The 26,179-nt window shown below is 43.1% G+C and overlaps 1 protein-coding gene across 1 annotated transcript in view; it reads right to left on the reverse strand.

The window, feature by feature from the left end:
• Positions 1 to 864: 864 nt before the first annotated feature.
• cpne7 (copine VII) overlaps positions 865 to 26,179 on the reverse strand; it is a 40,075-nt gene continuing 14,760 nt past the window's right edge. Inside the window, exons 6-16 of the mRNA XM_012814736.3 lie at positions 24,125 to 24,208; positions 23,895 to 23,984; positions 23,451 to 23,549; positions 23,081 to 23,167; positions 22,291 to 22,350; positions 21,015 to 21,148; positions 6,580 to 6,634; positions 5,504 to 5,555; positions 5,041 to 5,171; positions 4,259 to 4,495; positions 865 to 3,670 (exon numbers count right to left, since the gene is read on the reverse strand). Coding sequence (XP_012670190.1) covers positions 3,533 to 3,670; positions 4,259 to 4,495; positions 5,041 to 5,171; positions 5,504 to 5,555; positions 6,580 to 6,634; positions 21,015 to 21,148; positions 22,291 to 22,350; positions 23,081 to 23,167; positions 23,451 to 23,549; positions 23,895 to 23,984; positions 24,125 to 24,208 — 1,167 coding nt within the window. The 3' untranslated portion in view covers positions 865 to 3,532. The remainder of the gene's footprint in view (positions 3,671 to 4,258; positions 4,496 to 5,040; positions 5,172 to 5,503; positions 5,556 to 6,579; positions 6,635 to 21,014; positions 21,149 to 22,290; positions 22,351 to 23,080; positions 23,168 to 23,450; positions 23,550 to 23,894; positions 23,985 to 24,124; positions 24,209 to 26,179) is intronic.

Below are 26,179 nucleotides of genomic sequence, written 5' to 3' on the forward strand. Positions count from 1 at the left end.
TCTGAGTGCATACTAAAGAACCCACCAGCATTAGCACCTGCTAATACGAGAACATTTTGAGTACCTCGTGAAAATGCGTTGCCGATAAAAGCACAGTATGGCGCACCACACTGGGGAATCCACTAATGTCATGAATGTGAATCCTTAAACAAGCCTGGAGTGCCGCGACCCTTTGATTAATTCTCTTTACTCTGCTGAGGATTTTACCCAGGCTGGCTTGACATTGATCAGAATCTGGCGAGGCTTCAGAGACACAAGGAATGCCGCCGGGGGGAACTCACGGCTGGCCCGGCTGCTGCTCCGAAAGGCACCTGGCACTTGCCCTCACCCTCTCATCAACCAAAAGGCAGCACTGCTGATTCCTGCAGACCCAATTCAATGCAGCCTGAGCACGTCACACACACACGTCACACACACACACATAAACACACACACACACATACTTTCTCTCTCTCAAAGAGCACAGATCTTAAAGCAATGGCAATGAGCTTGAGTACCTTGGGAGGGACGCCAGCAGTGAAGTGTTGAGTGTAGTCCGAGCACAAAGGCTCTGTGACAGACAAAAGAGAGGACCACATTGATTTAGATCACAAGGTTATGTTAGAATTACTACTGTGGCTCATCTTGCTGTTGAATATCTTCTTAGGTTCTTCACACATGCGCATTGCGTGCTCCATGCATTCTGTTTCAATGCTATCATACAGAGAACAATCTCTCAACATATATAAAGCACAGGCACATTCTGATCATGAACAAATACCGAGTGATACTAAATGTGAAGTCTTATTTTGGCCCATGACCACATTCTCTCTGTTTTTGGTCACAGTTATGCATCATCACAGACACAATCATGCAGTCGATTTGTTCGAGAGGTTAGAGATTTATTGATCCAAATGCAGGGTAAAAAGCACACACTAGGACAGGGTTTGGTTAAGAGGCAGGCTGAAACTGTTGCAGGTAATACTCCAAAAGACTGAAAACACATGGTTACCACAGAATTAAACATGCAGTAAACTTCCGTGATGGAAAAATACCAAACCCCCATTAAACATTTTGCACAGTTCACTGGCTCATCTCAAAACCCCCCATGCCTGAACCAGGTCACAAGTTTGATCACAAGATCCTCAGATAGTACTCAACACTCATGTCAGTTAAGGTAAACATAAATCCTTTCATCTTTTTTCATTTAAATTTTTCATAAAGGGGGCGGAGGGAGGGGTTGGGATAAGTCCTCTCATCCATTTGGAGTTTTCCTCCAGGTGTCTCGTTAGTAGGTCCTGTAGGTTCTGTGGCTGGTCGGCTGTGTATTAGAGTCAGGCACAGGCCTGTGACTCTTCTCAAAACGTTGTCATGTGGACGTGAATTGTTAAGAAACCGCCAAAAAAAAACACCGTTGTTCATCTAAATGTGCAGTGTTCTCTTCCTGTAGGCAGCGCACATCTGTAAGGGCCAACAGGAGGCAACAGCAGGGGGGAGACTTCAGAGAGAGATGCTGCTATAAAGTCCTTTCAAGGACACATTGAGAAACACACCGATAATAGGTGGAGAGAGAGAGAAGGAGAGAGAGATAGAGAGAGGAGGAGGCACACTGCTTGCATTTACCATTTCAGTTACAAGAATGGTTCTTAGACTTAATCATTTCTGGAGGAAATATATGATTGGTTTTTTTCATGCAGCTGAAATTAACGAATAAGTCATAGCAAACATTCATAGATAATTTCCCATTTACTTCAGTCAACATGGAGAACGTGATTCACTATTCTTCAAGAGCACATCTACTCCAGTGTTATTCTATACAAAGAAGTTCAAGTTAACATCCTGTCCATTTCTCCTCTCACTGAAGCCAGTGCCTTATCCTGTTCTCACATCCCTAAAATATAATTTTAAAGGAACTTGGACCAACTCAGAGAGGTACAGAAACATTCATTGTTTGAAGTCAGCATGAAGACACTGGGTCATCTGGGCAAAGTATACAGTTCTTGGCCGACAAGAGGCCCTTGGTTCTCGATAAAGTGTGACTCATGAGGGCTTAAGTTAATAATACATTTCTAATGGCAGTGACAACCAGATTTTAATAAATGTATGGGGTGTCATCTTCAAAAGACGAAAAGAGACCCTTTATAAAAGTTAGCCAGCATTCAGACTGAAGCTTTAGGACCTAAGGAATGGTGCATGTATGTCTGAGTAGGATTTGATGCAACAAACATAAAAATAAGATTTCAAGAAGTCACATGAATAAATAATAATAAATATTCTTCTAAATCTAACTTGTACAATAGTACAACTGTACACAACTGTACTCTACAGGCAGTGTGAGTATAAATATGTAAACACTGTCTGTTGAGTTCATTACATCATATGACTCAGGTTGTGTTTTTTGCTCCCCATTTCCTTAAGTAGTTTGACACTGTAACTGAACTGGCAGTGACATACATCATATGCTGTAGTTTTATCATCTCAATAACATTGGCATGAATTTTCTTACAGAGACAAAATCTTAGTGTATATCCACAATACAGTACAGGATATACTGGACTCACTCTGCTCCTGCTTTAATGGTCCAACCGTTGCATTATCCTATAATGTTGACAGACATTTAGAGAGCAACTCTACTGTGCAAATGGACCATAATTGCCTTTGTGTGGAAATCAAAGAGCTTTCATCCTTTGAAAAGACTACATTTAGAACTCAAGGTATTGGAAATTCAGAAAAGTAAAGATCAACAGAAGTTTGCACTCAGGCACAGTTGTAATACCATGAAATATGAATTAATGTTTGGCAATTATAATGGAAAAAAATGAAATTAAGAATCAGAAGTGAAATAAGCTTTTGAAAAAGCACACTATATTAATGGAGCTTTCCTGTAAAAAAAAAAAAAAAAGCAACAAGTGGCATCTTGCAGGAGCGGATTAACATGCAGTCATTATTTAGATAGTTCCTCAGACTGTTTCTGTTTAATCATACATTTTGCTATTATTTAAACGTTCCTTGAGGAGAATTAAGTGAAAATCTCTGCAGCTTGGGGCCTCATTAAGGAGTGAAAGCAGAAGAGAGGAAGGAGGCAGGAAAAGATTGAGCTACAGCAGACAGGCAGCTTAAAGTCTACAAAGTCCAGAAAGGTCATAGAAAAAAACAAAAAACAGCCGCTGTACAATAGCTGTCACGGAGCAGCTGAGCCAGTGGACACAGGGGGAGGGGGAGGGGCAAAGTCTGCGAGGGCAGCCATGGGACGACCTTTAAACACGACAGCCAACAAAACAAAGAAGCTCCTGCACTGATACTGTGAAAGCGGATCCAGAGAACAAAACACCAATGATCCACATGTTCAGATTCCTTTCCAGGTTTAGAGTGTATATGAGTGTGTGTGTGTGTGTGTGTGTGTGTGTGTGTGTGTGTAAATGCTGTATGAAAAAAAAGCTCAAAAAAGGTCAAAAAAAGTAACAGAAGAGAAGTTTTCTTTACTTCTTGAGCATCCATCCTCTGTCTCACCTCCTCATAATACGCCACTAGGCTTTAGTGGTATTTGGAGGTGCTATTCCGGGGTGGTGGCAATGGAGTTGGGGGCACTCCTGACCGGACACATAGGGGAGATGCCCTTGTTGCTGTAGTACTCCACCACCTGCTTGGGCACCTCCGCCAGGACACACTTGGCCAGGGCAGCAGGTGAGGCCTGTTGGGAGAGACCAGCACGTGAGGGACGGAGTGTGAAGCGTACACACAGAAAGAGGCCCAGAGAGAGGATCAAAAAATTGGCAAAAATGAGACAGATGAGCTGCTATTACTGTACGTTTCTGAATGTTTGGGTCACAGCCAATGGGATGGAGGAGAGCACTTGTGGCCCGAGGGAATTAGGGAAGGGAATTACACCAATTTACGGTTGTGAGGCATTTAAGAAGTTGTAATTTTTGGCATTTCACAAAATTACAGCCGAGTCTTAGGAATAAATTGCAGAGAGCCTCTGGCCTGTAGGGCCATCTGCACCACCGGCGGGTTGGATAGGCCAATCTGTCCAGCCCCATCACTGGCTGCCGGCCCCATTCGTCATGGCCTCACTTGAGGGTAATGCTCTTCCCGAGGAGCTCTGGACGATTCCGTGGTAGAGCTAATGCACTGAAATCACTGCAACTGCTGCAGTGATTTCGCACCCACATCCACCCATTTACCCAGCCTAGCCTGGTCAAAGAGAACGAGAGAAAGATACAGAGAGAGAGGAAATCAGAGGAGATTAATGGGGAGTAAGGCAAAGGGGCACACTGACCGTTTTGAAGTCTCTGAAGGGGACAAATTGCACAATGTCCCTGAGGACAGGCTCGCCCTTGGGAGAGCGCAGGACCCCGTCATCCCCGTCCAGGATCTGCATATCAGTGAAGTCGGCGTTGCCCACGCCCACGATGATAATGGACAAAGGCTGATAAGACCCGCGCACAATAGCCTCCCGTGTGTCGGCCATGTCTGTCACCACTCCGTCGGTAAGGATCAGCAAGATGTGATATCGCTGCAATAAGGAAGCCACCATCAGTGCAGGCTCTTATAAACATAATGGGGGTTGAATGAGTTTTAATCAGCAGTGAAAATATGCATGTTTCAGTGGGCTCCCAGAAGACTCCGTATGTCAGTGTGTGGAGAAAACACGACAGAAAAGCTGGTAGGCTAAGAATAGAAATACTAACATAGATTGCTGGACCCCATGCCTCTGGAGGAAAACGACACTGAGTGAATTCAGTCCTGAAATCACAGCATTGATCCTACGTATCTCATTTACAGAAACCCGATCACTTCTGGGGAAGGGGCAATCATGAAGATTAAATATTTAATGAAGTCCATCGCAAGGATGAGGCGGACAGAGAATGACAAAGCCTGGAGACGTAACACCTTCTTAGATTAACCCAAGGACAAACATTTGCCTTTGGATTAGCCGCAATCCTCTTACTTCACATTTCTGAAGATGAATTTCTACACTCTTCTATGCATCCAATCAGTACTATGCTCTGCTTTTACTGCTGGAGCACTAGTATGTACTTGTCTGTGAAGGACACTCACTGAGGCGTCTTTGGTCTCATCCCCTGCTGCCAGTTTGGCTATTCTGGTGATGATGGGCGCCACGTTGGTTGGACCGTAAAGCTGGATTTTGGGCAGGCAGTTCTGGTAGGCTTCCACCACACCTTGGATCTCTGTTCAGAGAGAGAGCATACACATAGATTATTTCTGCTCTCTTCAGACTGCTGTTCCTCATGCCACAGTGGGTGGGGGCCGGCCAGCAGCGCTGGAGTAGGCAATTTGGGGATCAAAGCATGTAAGAGATGGGAGAGAGAGAGAGAGAGAGAGAGAGAGAGAGAGAGAGGAAGAGAAAGAGAAAGAGGGCCAAAGATTTCTGTCTCAATACTTTCCCTGCTGAGTAAAGTGTCATAGTGGGAATAGTTTCAGGATAGATTTAGTGAAAATTCGACTGCTGAGGAAGCTTTTGCAGACCTGCACTGGAGAACCGAATTATCATTTAGTTTACCTTCACATTCATCGTCCTCTGGGTTGAAATTGATTGCAAAGTCATGTGATACCTGTTGGTGCAGAAATAAACAGAACAAAAAATAAGAGGAAGTAAAGATGAAAGTAGTTTTCAGTTGGTTTATTTACTGCTGCTGGAGATATTGGGATGGACAGATACATTAGACAGCAACACAAATGTATCAAAAATAACAGCAACAGAAATGAATGACAGTTTGGTTTAGTTTAAACCATCTCTTCGTTTACATTTGATTGCTTCATACATAAACCCACACGGTTACAATCCATTTTTCCCTTCTCCTTTTTTGCATGGCCTAATTGCAAAGCTCATACAGTGCTTCTTTGCAGAGAGACAGAAATTTGAAATTCAGGTCGAGTGTCTGCGGCCTGAGACGAGCAATTTACTGTAGCTTTAATTTAATATGTGGAGTCAATTGAGATTTCAGGAGCGACTCTGAACAAATGAGCCTGGCTGCAGATAATGTTTCCTTACGCTCCCCTGACCTGCCATCGACTGCACGAGGGCTCTAGCGTGACTCACCCACAGCCTTGTTCATTGTTTTTCAGACTGCATTCCCCCGGGGCCCTAGTTAATATGACTACCGGCTCTGTTTCAATCTTCTTAAACAAACACGCTTCCCAAGGAATCAAATCTTCTGACAACCGGCTGTCAACACAAGAGAAACCCTGTGTGCTGAGCTATAGTTTCACTTTCATTTCCCCGCCCGTCAGGGCTGTTCTTCCCCTGGACAGGCTGCCATTTGGGGAAGGCATCATGGCGAGTAAAAAATAAACTCATTCAGGAGTTTAAAAATGTGAGGCTTTGACAGAACGCAAATCCGTGTCACAGAGAGTGGCATAGTAATCGTATAACCACTGCCACTGTGTGGAGAGTCAGAGCTGGCAAAAACCCTCCAACAGATAAGAACCCATTTATAACTCCAAAGCCATTAATGATGGAGAAAGCCAAGTTCATAGACAGGAGGAATAAACAGACAAACAAACACACAAACAAACAAATGTTTCAGGCCAATCATTGATAAATGGAAATAATGAAGACTGGAAGTAAAAGCCTACCTCATAATTGGGTGGAATCCTAGCACCAAATCCCAGGGCAGAAAATCTTTTGTCACTGTTGTGAAAAAAAACCACATAATCAACTGAACATGTATTTTCAGCCACTCTGAACACTTCATTACAGATACAGAAATCTCCACCCAAACACATCATCATGCTGTTGAAAAATAATAATAGCCAAAAAAAAGGGGGGTTAGAAAACGAGAGAGAAAGAAAAAGAAAGATATGGTGGGTGCGACTGAAAAAGAGACAGAACAAGAGAACAAGGCGGAGGTAGACATGAAGAGAGATAATAAATAAGTCACAGTAGGACTGCGGCGCCTGTTGGGAGGATCTCAGCGACACATATCTAATCAGCCAGCAGGCTGCTGCTCTGAGATCAGCTGGGAACAGAGGGAAAAAGAGCCCTGACAAGGGTCAGCACCACGGGGGCCGCCCTGCACACCACAGAGATGCACACCATAGCACCACAACGAAATGAGCCCCTCACTGGCCATGGGAAATTACAGCCGCAAAACAGCAGGCTTTAGTTATTTCAAAAAGTGCTCGAAAAGTTCTGGGCTTTTGTTTTTATTTTAAGGCATGTGCTGGTATGTTCAGGTCTGCCAATTCATATAATGGGAAAATAGATTTGGGGCATCAGTGGATCTACAGGATCCATGTTCTTTATCTCTTACATATTTTGAAGAGCATCACCACCACCACCACCACCACCACACAGCACACAGCAGTGCTGATGTATTATCTAATTTGTATCACATCATGGTGTTTCCCTGCCATAGGAGAGAGTGCTGTGTGAGATGTTTAGATTCTTATTTCTCTTGAGCGGAGCCATGGGGAGTCATAAATAAATCCTGCAGCCTGCAATCTTAGATGACATCTCCATAATGACGTTTCAGTTTCAGATGTTAACAAGAGCAATTACTATTTAATTGGTTTACTATGGAGAGGGGAGGCAGAGATGGATTATACAGAAGAGCTGCCTAACCGCAGGACCACAGGATGCTTCAAATGAGCATTAGTCAGGGGAGGGAGCAAGCATCCCCAGTGAAAAACTTTAAAAGCCTCCAAACTTACATAACCGCCAAACCCTGCTGGTGCAATGTGGGCCTCTTGGTGCATTACGGCGAACAGACGGTAATGGGATTTATTTAAATTAATGGATCAGAAAAAAAGTCACAGCGGACATGAGACATCAACCCAGAACCCAAGTAAGGAAAAGAATCCAAGTCTGCTTGATTTTGCCTTACACAGGGTGAAATAAAATGGTAGCTGTAAATGAAAGCAATACAAAAAAATGAAACGTGTGTTGTGCTGTGAAAGGCTGCTTACTCATAATTGCAGAGAAAGTGGGTCATGAGAGCAGCTTATATACTCAGTAAGAAAGCAGAGTGTGTGAACCGTGGTCCAAATGGGAGAGTATTATGTGTAATAAAGACTTGAGACATCCCAGTACTATGGAGTCTGAATTAAACTCCCTCAAAATATTATGAGGTATTCTTCAAATGATCATGTTGAATGAAGTAAAACATTTTATTCAGTTAGTGGAATGACATCTGTATGCACAATCCAGGCAAACAAACAGACACACACATACACACAAAAATACATATACACACTCCTCACAAAACATACAAAATCATACCAAATCGAACCAGAACTCAACATGAAGGCAAGTATTTTCCACATTAAACAAATAAGGAGCACAATTTTAGCACAATAAGGATGAAATATCTTCACCAGACTGACTTCAAACCAGCCTCTCAGTGCAGCTCTTTATGGCCTCTTAGGAGATGACCACATCCCCAGTGTCTGCTGGAGGGGAGGTAAAAAAGGCCCTCTGCCCCAGTGGAGAGGATTTGTTGAGCTGCTGTATGTCACTAATCCAGCTTTTAATGAAACCCCGCAGGACATGGATACGGAGGAGAGGCACACACACACACACACACACACGTATGTTTGCAAGCACGCACACACCTACACAATCACACAATCACACACACACATGCACATTTCCAAAAGTGTGCACAAACACACACACACACACACAGAGGCACACAAACACACTGTGGTGGTGAGGGCCGAGGTGGTCAGCAGGGACGTGTGGAAGTGGACATGAGTGAGTGGGATAGGGAACGCATCCAGCTGCCTGAAACCCATTACCTCTGACAACTAATCATAACAAATGCACAAATAAACTGCATCAGGACTCAGGGAGGGTGTGGAAAGTACTTCATTGTTTAAGGGTCATGTGATTTGCGGGAAGGTGAGTCATGTTACCGTGGGGATCTGAATCTCTCATTCAGGGCGTCATCAATCTCTCAGCCTCTTGGAGGAATATTCCGGGTGTTAAACACCTCCAGCTAGCTCCAACACATCTCTAACTATGAGTGGGATTACCTGACCCTTTCCTTTCTCCCTTCTTTCACACACACACACACACACACACACACACACACACACACACACACACACACACACACACACACCACACACACACACACACACACACACACACACACACACACACACACACACACACACCACACACACACACACACACACACACACACACACACAGAGACTCTGGTGGACCATAAAACTACTCTGGCTCCAGCGCTGAATAAAACATTAGTGGATTGAAGATATAAATAAATAAATAATACATGCTAATCTGATATTATAATAACTTCAGCAGTAAAATAATTGAACATCGACTGCATATTCAATCTGAATGACCTGCACAAGCATAGCAGTTCTACAGTCAGGTACAAAACGCTGAGAGAATGATTTCAATATTTCAGTGTGGGGCGCTGATAGCTTTGAGAGAGTGCTTGGTGTAGGGTCCAAGCAGAATCATTTGGATGTAGTGTTCCTAGAAACACGTGAGAGCATCTGTGAAGCCCAGAGTGTGTGGTTAGTGTGTGAGCAGACATGTGCATTCATTCAAATGTGCTCTCAAAGAGCGCATTCAGAGAGGCAATTTTCTTCCTAAATGTGGCCACCCTAAATGAAACATTCTCAGAAACTGAGAAAAACAGCAGATTAAGAGACTGGAAGCACAGTTACCATGATGTTCTTAATGCCAGGAATTGCTCTCTGGACGAATTTGGCACATGGCCTAGTTTTATGCAGTTGGAGCTTATTTGATCCACTTGATTTGGATGGTCTGCAGTATTTATTTATGCTTTCTGTAAAAAAGAACCATTGCCTCTCTATCATTGTCATTTACTTTCTGCATTGCTGCTAGTTTTGAGTGGGTTGTATATATTTATGCTTCATCTGGTGCTCATGCATTATTTCTGTTGATTGTTACATCAAAGGCAGCATTCATGCATGGGCTTCAATGTGTGACATTTATCAAGTCTATCTTTTAGCTTTCCTTAGACCAGATATCAAAAGAGCAGAGCTTGCCACTCTCCCAGCTGCACTAGTGGCCTAGATGATCCCTTGGTGCTTTCTGCCCATGGAGATGAGAATGGGTGGAGATGAGGAGCCCGTCTCCATGTCAGGCTGATATTGGTATATTATAAGGGTTCCTGAAGCACGAGAAGCAACAAGTGCTCTGCTGTAGTGTTCCTCACTTACAGTGAGAATGTTATGCACTGATTCTATCTCTGAGTGGAGCAGTAAGTTCATCCTGGAACCAAGAGATGCTTTGACAGGTTTCACTGGTTGTTGGGTGGACCTGCTATTAGATGGACCTAATGTTTTTTTTTCTCATTCCTGTGTTGTGCATTAGTACATTCTTTGTTTGACTAGCAGACCCTTCTTTTGTCAAATTGAATGTAGTACATCCTCACTGTTACGTTTACAATTAATTTGTTTTAATTTGGTGCACACGTGCTCTTACTGCTTGTTCTCCTACTCTGCCTACATCTACACAGCTATACTCATTTTGCTGGCAGATTTATTTCCAAAAATGTCTCCCCCCAAAAAAATTTAGCCAGTTTTCATAGTCAAGCCAGCACAGCAAAGCACAACACAGCACAACACAGCAAGGCACAGCACAGCAAAACACACCTTCACTGTTGGCAGCTCACAGCTCTGCACCTCTGTTCTCACTGGTAAAAACAAACCCACTCCATCCTACTCCAGTCCCTACACCTGTTCCAGAGATCACCTGGTTTAAATGCTCTCACACCTCCTCAAAGATAAAGAGAGCGATGATCCCCCACACAGTAGGTGTTCATCCCTGGAGGGCTTCTTGCCTACGCTTTGCCAATAGACCCGGGAAACAACAAAACACTTATTGTCTGTATTAGCGATGCGCCAGCGTCTGTTTCGGTGCAGAGGTAATGCGATAAAACCATCCGTTATGATTTCCCATCAAACTGGAAGCTCTCCCATTAAACATGGAAATCCATTTCTTAAGTGGATCCTCCTTTGGCATTCTGCCGTTAGTATAGAGGATCTCGTCTTTGGAACAAATCTAATTAGCTGTGTTTAGCTGGTAATTAATGAGTTTCTATAAGGCGTCTTCCTTGAAAACACCCACCACAGCGTGAACGTGCACATTAGCTCATGAGAACATTAGCATTACAGAAGAGCGTCAATGTCGAGGAGCTGGGGGAGAAATCCAGAGTGACAGGAGTTAATTAAAAACTCTAATCACAAGCATTCATCAGATTTCATAAACCAACACACAAGACAACTGGTTGGAGGAAGAGAACTGAAAGTTAAATTAAACAAATGTATACAATTCCACAGAGGAAACACTGTCAACATACAACAGGATCATACAGGTAGACACCTACCAAGGTATATCCATTATCAAAGATTGGAGAGCATGCAGTTGGGATACTGGTTGATTCTCTATTCAGGTGAACCACTGCTCTCAATACCCCCCTCCCTCCCTCCCTCCCTGCCCATTGTTTGTGTTGGCCTCCATGTGGCTCTTGTTTGGCTGGCAGTCTGCTTCGCTGACACACGTAATAAGCCCCTGCTCACTGGCACCCAGCGCTGGGCATCCTGTCAAGCATTGGCAGGATGTGTCACGTCTTTAGCAGGGAAAGGGGCTATCACAGAACCAGGAGGGAAGAAGAAACATGCTGGCGCTGCCATTTGATCTGCCCACACTGCTGCTCTCTACGAGGAAGTGCTGGGCCCATTAGTGACCCAACACCAACAACAGAAGCACGGACAACAGCAGCGCAGAGGGTGAGGGTGGGAGAGACGCAGGAACAAATACCGTTTCAGATAACAACACTGCTGTTAAATGAATGAAGTTAATTAATCAGAGATTTCCCTGGTGGTTCCTCGTGGAGTGATATGTGTTTGGGCCTCTCGTCTGTTTCCCCCCAGTTACATGAATAAGTGAGACAGCGCAGTAGGTGTTGGCAAAGAAGCACAATAGTCCTGGGTGAGTCCATGTCTCAACTAAATCCAGACTGAAGTCTGTTCTCGTGCAACATATCGTGAATGCCACATACTGTATATTCAATCCCATTAAACTTTTTGAGATAGTGATACAGACACTCCACATCTCCCAATCTCGCATAAGTAGTAATTGTCTCTGCTGGACTGATCCCTCATCTCCAGAACATCCTCCTTCCTTGGAGTGCCAAATGTTCAGTTCAGTTTTCCGAAGTTGAAATGTCTGACAGTAAACAGTCTCAGTCTCTGACCTTAATTTGGAGGCATTGGGATCCGGAATGGCTAATACTGATATACCTTCTCTCAGAGAATGCCCCCCTATAACAAAGGCTGCACAGTAATAATGCCAAAAGTCATGGATTAATTTCTTTGACAGAAAATGCAATGGTCGCTTTCCGGCTGATGCTCGACATGTGAGGCTGTGAAGTCCAGAGCTTTGCATGCAACTTATAATACAATTGTTTCTTAAGCGTGCAGAATACCGATAATTATATGAATACGTCATCGTATAGTCTAGTAACATCAGTGAGGTAACTTAGGTAGGGAGATATCGCGTATACACAGTATTTATTTTTTCATTTAAAGATAATGGCTAATCGTCAGCACAAGGCTGCTAATTCAACTGCTAGCAGGAAAGGTGCTAGTTCAACCGCTGAAGCTGATTCTCTACAGCTTTCTCCTGACTCAGAAAATTATGATGGCGATTGAATCGTTGGGCACAAAAATGGATACACAGACGGCTGCCCTTCGTCAAGAAATTGTCTCCATTCGACAGGAGTTGCATTCCACCGTCAACTCTCTACAGTCTGCTAATGCACAGAACACCAAGCGCATTGACGACCTCGAGCAGTCCACCACAGAGTGGAGTTCATCAGTCATGACTCAGAAGTGTGCAGTTTGACAGAGAAGTGCTTGGATTTCGAAGGCCGTAGCCGTCGCCAGAATATCCGTCTAATAGGAATAGAGGAGGGTGTAGAAGGTAAAAACCCACGGCAGTTCAGTGTTAATTTCGTTGACGAAAACTATGACGAAAAATATTCGTTAACGACCTTTTTCCCGTGACTAAGACGAGACTAAGACGTGACGAAAACGGATCTTTATAAATAAAAACTATGACTAAATCTATTTTAACTTTCGTTGACGAGACGAAAATGTTGGTGGTTGACTAAGTCACAATTGTTTTTTTTTTTCTAAACTTGTATGCACATCATTGGTTGAATGTTGCCCGGTCCTGTATCTATCCCTCCTCCACTCCCTGAGATGGCCAGACATGCAAGTGACGCCCAATGGCTTAACGTTATGATGGCTGAAGTTCAAGCACTCGGTACTGGAAGACAAATAAGAATAGATATCTGGACAGTCTTAAATTATAACTTGACAGAAAATAAAACACAATGCACCGCAATAACCGGAGAGAAACCGTGTGGCTTCAAAATAGATGGGAAGAACACAACAAGAGGCACCTGAAAGCGCACAAGACAACCCTGCCATTTATGCCAAGGTAAATTAGCTAGTAACTGTCAATGATAATTAGCTAATGTTAACTAGTTATTCGAATATATTAGCCAACGTTAAGTTAACTTCAAAGGGGCAGTCGAGTGTATAGGTTGTGTCAGCTTGGATAACTAGCTAGTCATTTTCGATTGAAACCTCCCGTTTGGCTTGGCAAATGAGTTCCAAAACTTTTAGCTAGCTAACGTTGGCTAACTATGAGGTAGCATAGCTAAGTTATACTAGCTATCGATAACTAGCTAGTAAACACATTGCAGAATGGACTATAGGACAGGCCACGCATGACATTAATCAAGAAAAAATAAATGAATATGTGATTGGTTTACATATCCTTGTCTATTTATGCAATTGCTATTAGCACTACTTTCAACTCTCAAACTATCCGTCTAGCTAAATACTGTATGTTGGTTATCAGATTGCACAGCAATTCATATGGAGGATATGTGGTTGATTTAACTAAGGCCAGGTAGGCATAGTAGTTGTATTGTGTTATCAGATCATTTGAATCTTCAAAATCTAGACTTGATATTCTCTTATATTTTAATGATAATACTGTTAATTAAGTATTGCCTTAAAATTATTATTTACATTGAATTCATTGGAATTCAGCTGTAGGCATAGGAGATCTGTATCTTAGAGACTAATTGCATCCACAGTTTACGTACTGCAAGCTTGACTATTATGCAGTTGTAGACACAACACAAGGGGTCCCCGGGCCTGAGAAGGGATGGAAAGGAGTTTAATGTGACTATAAGATGGACTTAATTTTTAGTTTAATGTGACTAAAACTAGACTAAAATGTAATGAGACTTCGTCGACTAAAACTAGACTAAAATGTTCTGAGTTTTCGTCGACGAAAACTAGACTAAAACTAAGCAGGATAAAAATGACTAAAAGTGACTAAAACTAATATGCATTTTCGTCTAAAGACTAAGACTAAATCTAAAATAGCTGCTAAAATTAACACTGCGGCAGTTCTGTGCGACTATATTCAAAGAGGTATTGGATTTGGAAGACACGCCACGTCTGGACCGTGGTCATCGTTCACTGGCACCAAAACCCCGAAAAGGAGAGAGGCCCAGACCGTTCATAATTCGCGTGCATCACGAAGACGTGAAAGATCGCATCCTCCGCATTTCAAGTCAGAAGAAGAAGTTGTTTTACATGGTGAAGCGCGTGCACATCTTCGCTGACTTCGCACCAGAAGTAGCTAAGAAACAAGCATGCGTTTACAGAGTCGAGGCGGCTCCTTACAGGTGTCAAGGATGTCAAATACGGTATCCGTTTTCCAGCTATATTCCGTATCACTTTCAGGGATGAGGAGAAATCCTTTACTGATCCTGAACTTGCCATACCTTACATAAAGGAGAACATTCTGCCGTCATCATGATCAGGTACATTGTTATTAATAGGAATACCCTACCAGTTGGTTTAGCTTATTCCAACTTGAATTGCTCAGGTTAAACTCTCTTTGAGAGCGTTTTTGTACAATTCACATTTCAAAATGTTTCTATGGTAAGAATATTGACCTAATTTTGAAGACCCTGGCCTGGGCCGACACTGTGTTAAATTACAGGTTGTCTGTTTTTTGCTGTGACACTCTTTCCTAACGGTTTGATTTGAATTTATACTGATCTCATGCAGTATCTGTTAGGTTCAGGCTACAGAATGTAATGTACAAAGTGACAACTCTCTCTTTATTTCAATTAAATATTGTATTTAAATAGTGTATTTATTTGTATTACCTTTTATATGCAGTTATGGTATTTTGCACTGCTTATTCTTTTTTTTATTACTATTGGATTGCTTGCTGTGCTTTGGGTCCAACTAGGTTAAGTTAAGACCCAAGTTAGTGAGTTTGGGTATTTTGCTCTTGGGGATATGCACTTTGTTTGGGATAGTGCTGGGGGGTGGGGGGTAAGTGTTTTTTTTCCCATTGAATGTTTTTTCTTTGTTATTTTTATTTTTACCTTGTCCATTTGTGGTTGCATTTAATTTTGAATATGACTTCTGCCAGAGTCACAGAATCCATTTACATCAAGACAGATTGTCATGCCTGTTCAATATCATCTATACTGTTGAATATGGCAAACTTAAGTACACCCAGTAGGGGGAGTGGGCAGTCAACTAAGTCTACCAATTGGAATGTGAAAGGACTTAACCATCCTGTTAAACACACCAAGTTCCTCGCTCATCTTAAGCTCTTGAAAACTGACATAGCTTTCCTCACTGAGGGCCTCATTTATTAACATTGCGACCGCAGCGCAATCTGCGCCTTTGCCAACCCGCATATAGCGCACGGTATTTTGCATCGTATTTATCAAACAAGAACCTCATCTGAATGTGTCGACGCCTTACCAGCGTAATCAGCGCCTAACCCCGCCCATTAGTGTTATTTAGTGCGCAGCTAAAATAGGGAAGAAAGAGCCTGCGTGTTCCTTCCACCCATGGATGATGAGTTCAAATTAGAATTAGAGCTTTTGGTTCACGAGGTTACAGCAAACTAACCCGGGTAAATATAGAAACTCATAAATATTTCTCCATTTAGCCCTTCCGTCCACACTAAAAGTTGTGATCACTTTGAATTCAAGACTGTCATTTATTGGTGAGCTGATTTTGGGAAATTAAACTTTTCAGCGAACATTGAGTTTCTGGGTTACTATGATTACCCCTCAGGGTGCCTGTGCAGCTTCATATTAACGAGTTTATGTTCACGAGTTTATATTCACACATATTAACATGAGTTAATCACACACAGGCAACTGCAAACTGTTAAGATGGTTCCCTAAGCTAGAGATAGCTAGGATAGTTAATATCCAGGTTAACTGCTCCACGCTGACGCTTAAGAGGCTATAACGTCAAAATAAACATGGACGGTGAAATTAATATGCTGCTCTTTACAATTTACTTACAGGTAGTTTAGTTAGTGTACTTCGAGTACAAGTACTTTTCCTGAATAGATACGCGTTACTCCTAAGCAGAAGGTGTGAACTGTACTCGGTGTGCTTGAACTATGAGTAAAAATACGGTTTAAACCATACAATGAGCGGCGATTCTGGGTAAGACGTGGCCGAACTTTTCCCGAACAGCTAGCTGGTGGGACAGTTTGTAATTTTATTTGTTTGTATGCCTATTAAATGATATATCAAATATAAACATTTAAAAAAAAAAAAAAATTCTGATGTTCGTATTTTTCAAATTTCTCGCAGGCACATAGTTTTCATTTAGCAGCTGATATGTCATGCTAAAACACCTCTTGTTTCGTTACTAATACATAATTAGGCGCACTTTACGCATCTCTTTGCGACGAACACCCACTTCCCAGCAGCGGTAATCTGCGATTTTACTCAGGTGCGCCTCCTTTGGAAATACGGTTTTATCTCTTTACCCGCTATTTTACGCCTGAAATGGGCGCAATCCTGTTAGTAAATGAGGCCCTGAGACACATATGCGTGGGTCTGAATATGTTGGCCCGAAGAGAGGATGGGTGGGACAGGTATACCATTCAACTTTTCAGGGGAAGACCAGGGGAGCTGGCATTTTGATTAGCAAATCAGTACGATTTATATCATCTGAAACCATATCAGACCCTAATGGACGTTTTGTTGTTGTGGTGGGTAAACTCTATGGTCTACCTGTGACATTAGCCTGTGTTTATGCCCCGAACTGGGATGATTCTAAATTCATGAATAACTTCCTGTCAACTATACCATACTTAGACACTCATCAGCTTATATTGGCTGGTGACTGTAATTGTGTAATTAACCCCCTGTGGGATAGATCTTCCCAGCATTGCCACTAAATCAAAAACGGCAGAATGCATAGAAAGCTTCTTGCAATCTCGTGCAATGTCTGACCCATGGAGATTCCTTTACCCTACAAAGAAAGAATACTCTTTTTTTTCACCTGTTCACCACACCTATTCACGCATAGATTACTTCTTTATTCATAAAACCCTACTGCCATTGGTAGAGGCATGTGATTACAATAGCATGGTCATATCTGACCATGCCCCTGTAATGCTGGTTTTGACCTTCCCCAATCATAGACCTAATAGATTCAGATGGAGACTCAATTCACTTCTTTTGTTAGATGAGTCATTTATTACTTTTATTAACGTTTACATAGACATATTTTTAGAGACCAATGTAAATGATGAGACTTAAGGCCTACTTGAGGGGGCAGATTATCTCCTACAGTGCATCTACCCATAAAGCACGAATGGCCAGACAAACAAAACTTACAGAGCTCATCTCGGATGTAGACAAAGTCTATGCTGGTAACCCAACCTCAGGGCTTTATGAACAACGAATGATGTACCAGGCTGAATTTAATATGCTTTCTACTGGACAGGCAGAACGGGCTATGATGAAGTCTAAACATATGTCCTATGAATATGGAGAGAAACCAAGCAAAGCTCTTGCTTATAGTCTGAGACTTACCTCTACTACTCATATCATTGATCAAATTGAATCCGAGTCAGGATTGTTATTGGACCCTAGGGATATCAATAAATGGTTTTGTGATTTTTACTCTAATTTATATACTGTACATCTGAACCCCCCACTGATCTGAGACTAATGGACAATTTCTTTGAGGGCCTAAATATCCCCACTATGGAGTAGGAGTTAGTGAATTCTTTAGATAGCCCTATCTCTTTAGTCGAAATTAACAATGCTATTGCATGCATGCAAAGTGGAAAATGTTCAGGCCCGGACGGAATACAGAATTGTGTAAGAAGTTCTCAGCTAAACTTGGCCCCTTACTCAAAGCTGTGTTTGATGATAGTCTAAACTCCCAGTGCCTTCCACCAACTTTACGCCAGGCATCAATATCCCTTCTTCTAAAAAAAGGCAAGGATCCCCACAGTTGTTCCTCCTACCGTCCAATAAGTCTTCTTAATGTTGATGTAAAGATATTGGCTAAGGTGCTGGCTCTCCGCCTTGAATCTGTTTTGCCCACTATTGTCTCATCTGACCAAACTGGATTTATAAAAAATTCACATTTATTTTTTAATGCCAGGCGTGTATTTAATATCCTTTACACTCCCTCCTCTCAGCGTCCGGAGGCACTTTTAGCTTTAGACGCTGAGAAAGCGTTTGATTCTGTAGAGTGGAATTACTTGTTTTATGTTCTTAAGTGGTTTGGGTTTGGGAATACTTTTATTTCTTGGGTCAAACTGTTGTACACATCTCCTTTGGCCTCAGTCAGAACTAATGACGCGTAGTCCTCATACTTCCCTCTTCAACGTGGGACTAGACAGGGCTGTCCCCTGTCTCCACTGCTTTTTGCCTTGGTAATGGAGCCCCTTGCAGCCACTAGGCAGTGTGCAGATATCAAAGGGATCTTCAGAGCAAATCAGGAACACAAAATGTCTCTATACGCAGACGATGTCCTCCTGTATATATCGGACCCTCTTACATACATTGCGCATATTCTTACCATCCTTAAAGTTTTTGGCAGTTTCTCAGGGTACAAACTCAACCTTGACAAAAGTGAGCTCTTACCCATTACTACAATTGTTAATCAGACCTCACTTCTCTCTCTACCCTAAGTGACTAATAATAAGTTTAATTATCTTGGTGTGTGTATTGCAAGGTCCCATTCCCAACATTTGAAGGCCAATTTTACTCCACTTTTGGAGCGTACCCAACAGGATCTTGGTCCACTATGCCTTTGTCCTTAGCCGGGCGAATCAGTATAATTAAAATGAATATCCTTCCCAAATTCTTATTTTTGTTTCAGTGCATCCCATATTTCTTTACAAAAGCATTTTTTACAAAGCTTGATAGTCTTATTTCATCTTTTATTTGGAATAATAAAGCACCTAGGATCAGGAAATTGTTTCTACAGAGGCCTAAAATACATGGCGGAATGGCTCTACCTAATTTTCAAATGTATTATTGGGCCGCCAATATCAAAAGCTTATTGTATTGGCGATGGGATACATCCTCCCGGGATCTTCCTGGCTGGTTACAAATTAAATCGAGTCATTGTAGTCCTGTTTCACTTTCAGCTCTTTTGTGTTCATCTATTCCCTTACATTCACCACAGACCTGCCGGGATCCTGTAGTCCGCCACTCTTTAAAAATTTGGTCTCAGTTTCGAAAACATTATGGGCTAGTCTCTATGTCAGTTTATTCCCCTATTACAGCCAACCACCTATTCCCACCCTCTCTCCAAGATAATACATTTACTTGTTGGCTTAGAAACGGAGTGGTGAATATAAAGATGTTATACAAGGATGCCATTTTCATGTCATTTGATCAGGTTAGACAGGAATTTTCTTTACCAGCACACCATTTTTTCAGATATTTACAAGTCAGACATTTCATACAGAATCGCTTCACTCAATTTCCCTCACCTCCACCAAAGTCACCACTTGATTCAATCCTTAAAACCCCACCTGAGGTGAAGGGAACTGTATCAAGGCTGTACACAATTATATTTGAATTGGAAGGTTCCTCAATGTCAATAATCAAAGAAAACTGGGAGAAGGATATGGATGCAGATATAACTGAAGATCAATGGTCTAACATAGTTAAAAAAATTCACTCCACCTCTATTTGTGCAAGGCACAGTCTTATTCAGTTTAAGATTGTACATAGGCTTCATATGTCCAAGGTTAAACTATCTAAAATCTTCCCAGGAGTTAACCCTATCGGTGACAGGTGTAAGCAAGCACCTGCCACTCTTTATCACACATTTTGGTCCTGTTCTAGTTTAACAGCATTCTGGTCCTCAATATTTGAGGTATACTCAGCAATCTCAGGTTTAACTATAGATCCCTGTCCTTTCATTGGCCTTTGTGGTGTACCGGCAGATGATCTTCCTCTGCAAAAGCCACAATTAAATAGTTTAGCCTATTCCTCCCTTTTAGCACGGCGAGTCATTCTTTTAAATTGGAAGAGTGACCACCCCCCTTCCTTTGGCAGATGGATCTGTGATGTAATGTTTTTAAAGAAAAAATGAGATACACTGTAAATGGTAAATGTCGAACAAATGACAATGCACCTTGAATAAGTTGTTATGTACTACATAGGTAACTAACCACTCTGGACCTTTTTTTTTTCTCCCTTGTTTTATTTTGTGGTGTTGTGTTTGTTTGCTTGTCCCAGTGTTATTGTGTCTACTGTCTCAATAAATATACATTGAACAAAAAAAAAAGAAAATGCAATGGTCAGGCATTGCTCACACTGGATCAATATATGAATGTCAGATATATCCAGTCTTGTGTTGGAAAGCTATATACTGAGGTGCTTTGATGCATCAGGAAATGAGATATTTTTTTTTTTCTCTCTCTCTCTCTCTCTCTCTCTCTCTCTCTAATGCATCTGCTGTCTCTGCACTGAACACCATGTTGGTATTTCATCCCCATCCACTTCCATTCCATTCAGCTTCAGCCCACCCGAGATCCAATGCAGTCAGATTCAGAGTGTCACCACAAAGGAGATGTAAACACATAGACTTTCATTTTCCACATGAGAGAAGCGCACGTCAGTGCTGATAGAGATCAGCAGCGTCTCCCCAGCTTTGACGCGTCTCACCTGTCATAGTCCTGGCAGATCTCCCCCACGGCGATCAGAGCCTTCAGGTACTCGTTTGGCTGGTAAGGGTTGATGTAGTGAAGGGAGCAGCTATTGCGTGGGTCACCATTAGATGCCGTGAAATCGACGGCAACCTTAACAACAACAAAAATAACAACAAAAACAACAGAGTGGTCTGAAGAGCAATGGTTAGAAGGGACAAAAAAAAAAAAACATGAGATCATGCAAAGATAACTGCTACCATAACAAAAAAAAGCCTTTTGTGAGCAATATCGTCATTAACCAAACTGTTACTGCAATCACACATCATGTTGGAGAGAGAGCTATGGTGTAACCAAAATAATAATGACCAATTAGACGGGAGATGCAGGCATGAGGGAGACAGAGTGGGATATTCTCTGTCTGCAGCCGCTCCAACACCATCTGTATAAATCATTTAAAGAGTGGCAATATGGAAATTGCCACAGCTGAGGGCAACTGCATTTAAATGTCTTCATCAGGCAGATGTTGCTACTGTGAGCCACACAACTTGGCAAACAACATATGTGGAGTGAAATTCATGCACACAGGAGTGATTGACAGTAAACAAGACTACACATACATGCACACACATCCGGTTGACACACAGGGCAGAGATAGTTGATGCGCCAAATCCTGCTTTTGATCAATTATGTTGGGTTGTGGACATCTACAGATCGGAGCGTGCCAATTTCCTCCTCCTCCCACTGAGATCAATGCCAGCTGACACTGCCTCCGGTCTGAGAGGCCTCCATGTGTGCGTGTATCTGTGTGACGCGTTCACGAGCAGGTAAGCAGTGTAGTACGTGTTTGGTGATAGCGGTGCATCGGGAGGGAGTTTTGAGATATGGCTTCAATCGGAAACTAGGCCTCGGGGAGAACCCAGCCTCTGTTCGCCTCAGCATCAAACTCATATCTGCGTGAGCCACCCAGTGGGCTTCCTGTCAGGAGACATACCCCCCCCCCCCCGCTGAATGAAAAGTGTGCTGTTGTGACCCAATGTGTTACATTTGGAAAGCGTTTTCGGAAAACCAAACAGCTGCCACTGCCGCCTGTGCTGATGATAAAAGAACGCTTGCAAAGTGAACACGGGCATAAATGAGCCATTTCTGGGGATGGGAAAGACATTCAAGCTCAAATGAGCTGTGCCACGACCAGCGTGTACAAGGCAAAGCCTCAGTCTCCCTTACTGTAAAACTCCAAAGAGCCGTATACAGAGATGGATCCCTGATGTGAGAAGTGGAAGTTTTGGACTCACTGTAAAATGAATTTGGCATCCTCCCATGATGTAGTCGAGGAAGGTATAAACTCTGTGAAGCTGTGAGGGACAGAAAATACAACACCAAAAAAATCAAATAGATGCACTCAATGTCACCCCCAACATTACTGTTCATGAGCTATTCTAAAACAATTTCACTCTTCCTGGGGGTTGTACATTTTAATATGATACACTAGGATCAAAGAACCCCCACATTCCAATGAACAAAGCAGACGTTTTAAAATTTAATGACCTTGAATTAAACAGCCTGCTTAATGTTGTGAGAATTGATATCAAAGCTGTAAAAGCATATGAGCCGTATGTAACCAGCCCTGAGAATGCCACTCTGTGGTTTCCAATGATACACAAGATGATACCGCGGAGATCAGGCAGGAAGTCGCTCACACAAACCCCTCACTGATCATTAGCTATTTTGGTAAAATATTGAACAGGGGCTTAGAAGGCCAGTTTTACTAATTGGCCCATGTGAAGAGGATTACACGGCTGCTGAAATGCCAGTCAGAGAAGAGAAAATATCTCAATCTGTCATTTAAAAAGGATTTTCTCCCGAAAGCAAAGCTCATGATTGGTAGAGGAAGGCACCATCTTCTACAGCTGTGGTGATTCTAGATGATGATGTGTGTGTGTGTGTGTGTGTGTGTGTGTGTGTGTTTGGGGGGGGGGGGGGTTCAGGTTATTTCATGGCAATCTGATTGTTGATTAGAGTGTCCCTGTGTGCAATTTGTACAGCATTCTCCTTTTTTTTCCTCAGACAACACTCTCGTCTCACCTTCAAGTCACTGAGGATGACCACACCCGAGTTCTTGTAGTTCTTCTTCTTCAGCTTGTACTTGGGATTGATGCAGTCCCATGTGACCTTCAGAACAGATGGTGGGGGAGGGAGGCCAGTGAGAGAGTGAACAGACAGACAGCTGAGGCTTCCATGCTGCCTTCCAGCTCCTCCTTACCACACATACACACACACACACACACACACACACACACACACACACACACACACACACATAAAACACACACACACAACAGCAAACACTGACATCTCTTTCATTCCAGCCCAGTCCCACACATACACACAGAGCCACACCGGGGGTGATGCACATCGGACACACACAGAACACACGGTGTGTGTGCTTTCTGACCTTGTTTCCTCCACCGATTTTCTGCATCTCTTTGAAGGACGTGTAGAACTCCCCGATGAAGTCGTGCTTACCCCTGGAGTCATAATCCCACACTAGGAACTGTTTAACACAGGAGAGAGAGAGAGAGAGAGAGAAAGAAAGAAAGAGAAAGAGAGAGAGAGAAAGAAAGAGAGAGAGAGGGAGAGAGTGAACCATTTGCGAAAATAGGCCAATTATCGATTCATTCATCGGGTCACTCATCAATCTCCCTTCCCTCCCTTCCACCCCCCTCTTAACTCCCTCCCTCGTTCCCTGTGGTCGTTTCAGTCACCCCTTCAGTTCCTCCAGTCTCTGCACCCAATTCCTGATTGCGCCGGCTGGAGAGAGAGGGTGTCCTGCCGGGGTGCTTCTCTGTGACTAAGAATGGCCAATCATCCCACCCTGTGTGGCGGGCCTCCTTCATACCTTCAGTTTCTTGTCCTCGTCGCAGCTGCACAGGGAGATTAGGGACACTTTGAAGGGCTCCCACACAGGGTTAAGGTTGTTCTTGATCATCTGGGAGGGAGCGAGCACACAGAAGGAAAAATGATGTGAGGGCAGCTCACACGGTACAGCATGGTAAAAGCCGGAGAGGAGGAGGAATGTTTTTTGGAGTCAATTAAGTGACAGGCGACATGCCCATATGGCACCCTTACCTCGGTTCTGTGGACCAGCTGTTCGGTTCCGTCATCGTTGATCCGGTAGATCTCCAAAAACGGATCTGACTTGCTAAAAAGGTCCTGCAATATGGTTGCAAAGATTAGCCACCAGCCAGCTCTGTGTAATAATAATGTCTGAGATATCTGACCCAACAGAAAATAGTCCTTATCCTAGCAGTGGTACATGAGGGGAATTGTGTTGAGCAAGGCTATCGCATGTGATCTTCAGTGAAGGGAGATACATAAATTCTGTGCTAATTTGACACGGTTTGGTCCCGGGCGTGGCGCAGCTTTCCCCTCATAGCTGTGACAAATCAAATCAGGAAACTGGTGCGAAACAATCATTTGACACAGGGCTTCAAGTCAGGGCTCAGAGAGCTGTAACTACTGTCTACATGGGTCAATTGATTCTGCAGAATATGTGTGTGTGTTTGTGTGTGTGTGTGTGTGTGTGTGTGTGTGTGTGTAGACGTGAGTGTTTGTGTGGAGGCGATGTGTGTGTGTACTGTGTCTGAGAGCTTGCCTGTGTGTGAGAGAGAGAGGGAGACAAACAGAAAGAGAGGAGAAAGGGAGGGAGAGACAAATGCAGAGAGAGTGAGAGATAGAGAGAGAGGGCAGCACAGAATGAGCCATTTAATGTTCCCATTTCTCGCCGCATTAGCCTGATACATCTCCACGGGGACAGGGGAAAAAAAAGAGGAGCCCCCCTATTTCGTTGTCAAGGTAACAACTTCCCAGTGGCTTGAGTGCAGACTGATTTAGTCAAGTGATTTGTCCATATTTAAGCCTCGACCAGGATCCAGAGCCCTCGTACATCATCAGCATCCCACATCAGACCTCCAAATGGTTAACACTAGCAGTTGGCTACGCAAGGTCCAGCCTAAGCCTCGACCGAATCAGGGGCACCCGTTTGCCGACTGCTCGGCTGGATTCACGCTAAACGACGATGAGCCGCTGTGAATTTTAATGCCGGAGCGGGAGTGGAGGTTACGCCTTCATTTGCAACGAGAGCGGGGCACACGGAGCCACGTGGGGCCGCAGGGCGGTCTGTGGTTAATGCCACATCAGATGAGGCATATCAGCTCCCTCCTGCCATTTACAGTGTCACTGCTGGGGGTTCTGACCCCTTAACTGATGTCATTGGGACTGAATGGGAGTGCTGTCTGCGATGAAATGGGGAAAGAGCATGTTTGTAGCACGCATGTTTGATGCGCGGGCTTCGATAATGCACTGTCTATTTAAGTCATATCACTCGCCATAATGAGATCATCATGAGAAGTCATTTAAACAGACAGATCCTTTCCAAAGATTGTGGCGCAGTGATTAATCTTCCAAGCTGTTTCATCAAAGCTATCTTTTCTCTCTCGCTCTCTCTCTCCTTCTCTCTGTAATGTCTTTCTATCACTCACTTTTTGCTTCTCTCACGCTCCCTCCATTCCCTCATTTTGACCAATATGCCTTTGTTTTGTTGACAGAGGTTTGGCTTGTCTTTCCTCCAATGTTTGTGAGCGTCATTTGAAAGCAGATGCTCTGGGCATTTCAAGAACAGAGAGTGAAAACAAAGGGCCTTCAAATATAGCTCAGTACTCCAGAGAAAATATCATTGATAAAGTCTTGCTCCTCCTCTCGTTGACATAAGCAGTGACGTCAAAGAAAATCATAACGTTTTTGGAAAACAACAGAAAAGGATGTCTGTTGAGAGAGCGGACCTTATCCATACAGAGGACCACAAAGCTCTTGATTAAGTGGCCATTAGTCAAAAGCCTTCAACAGATGAATGTGATTTGGAAGGGGGGGTAATAGACTAGTGGCAGATGAAGATGTTCAAATACAAAAAACAGGATGACTCTGAGGGCAAAGCCTGGATGTGTGAGGGAGAATTCATTTGTTTTGTCATTTAGAATGTGAATTTCCCATCTCTCTCTATCCAATTTTTTTTTTATATTCCATCATTTGGGCTGAGATTGGTCTGGCATGGGAGACTGTTCAAATGTGTTGTGGCACAATTCTGCATTTGTCACCAGAGATGAAGCATTCGCAATCTCGCCCATC

The sequence above is a fragment of the Clupea harengus genome, chromosome 6, assembly GCF_900700415.2.
Source record: "Clupea harengus chromosome 6, Ch_v2.0.2, whole genome shotgun sequence".
Lineage (NCBI taxonomy): Eukaryota > Metazoa > Chordata > Actinopteri > Clupeiformes > Clupeidae > Clupea > Clupea harengus.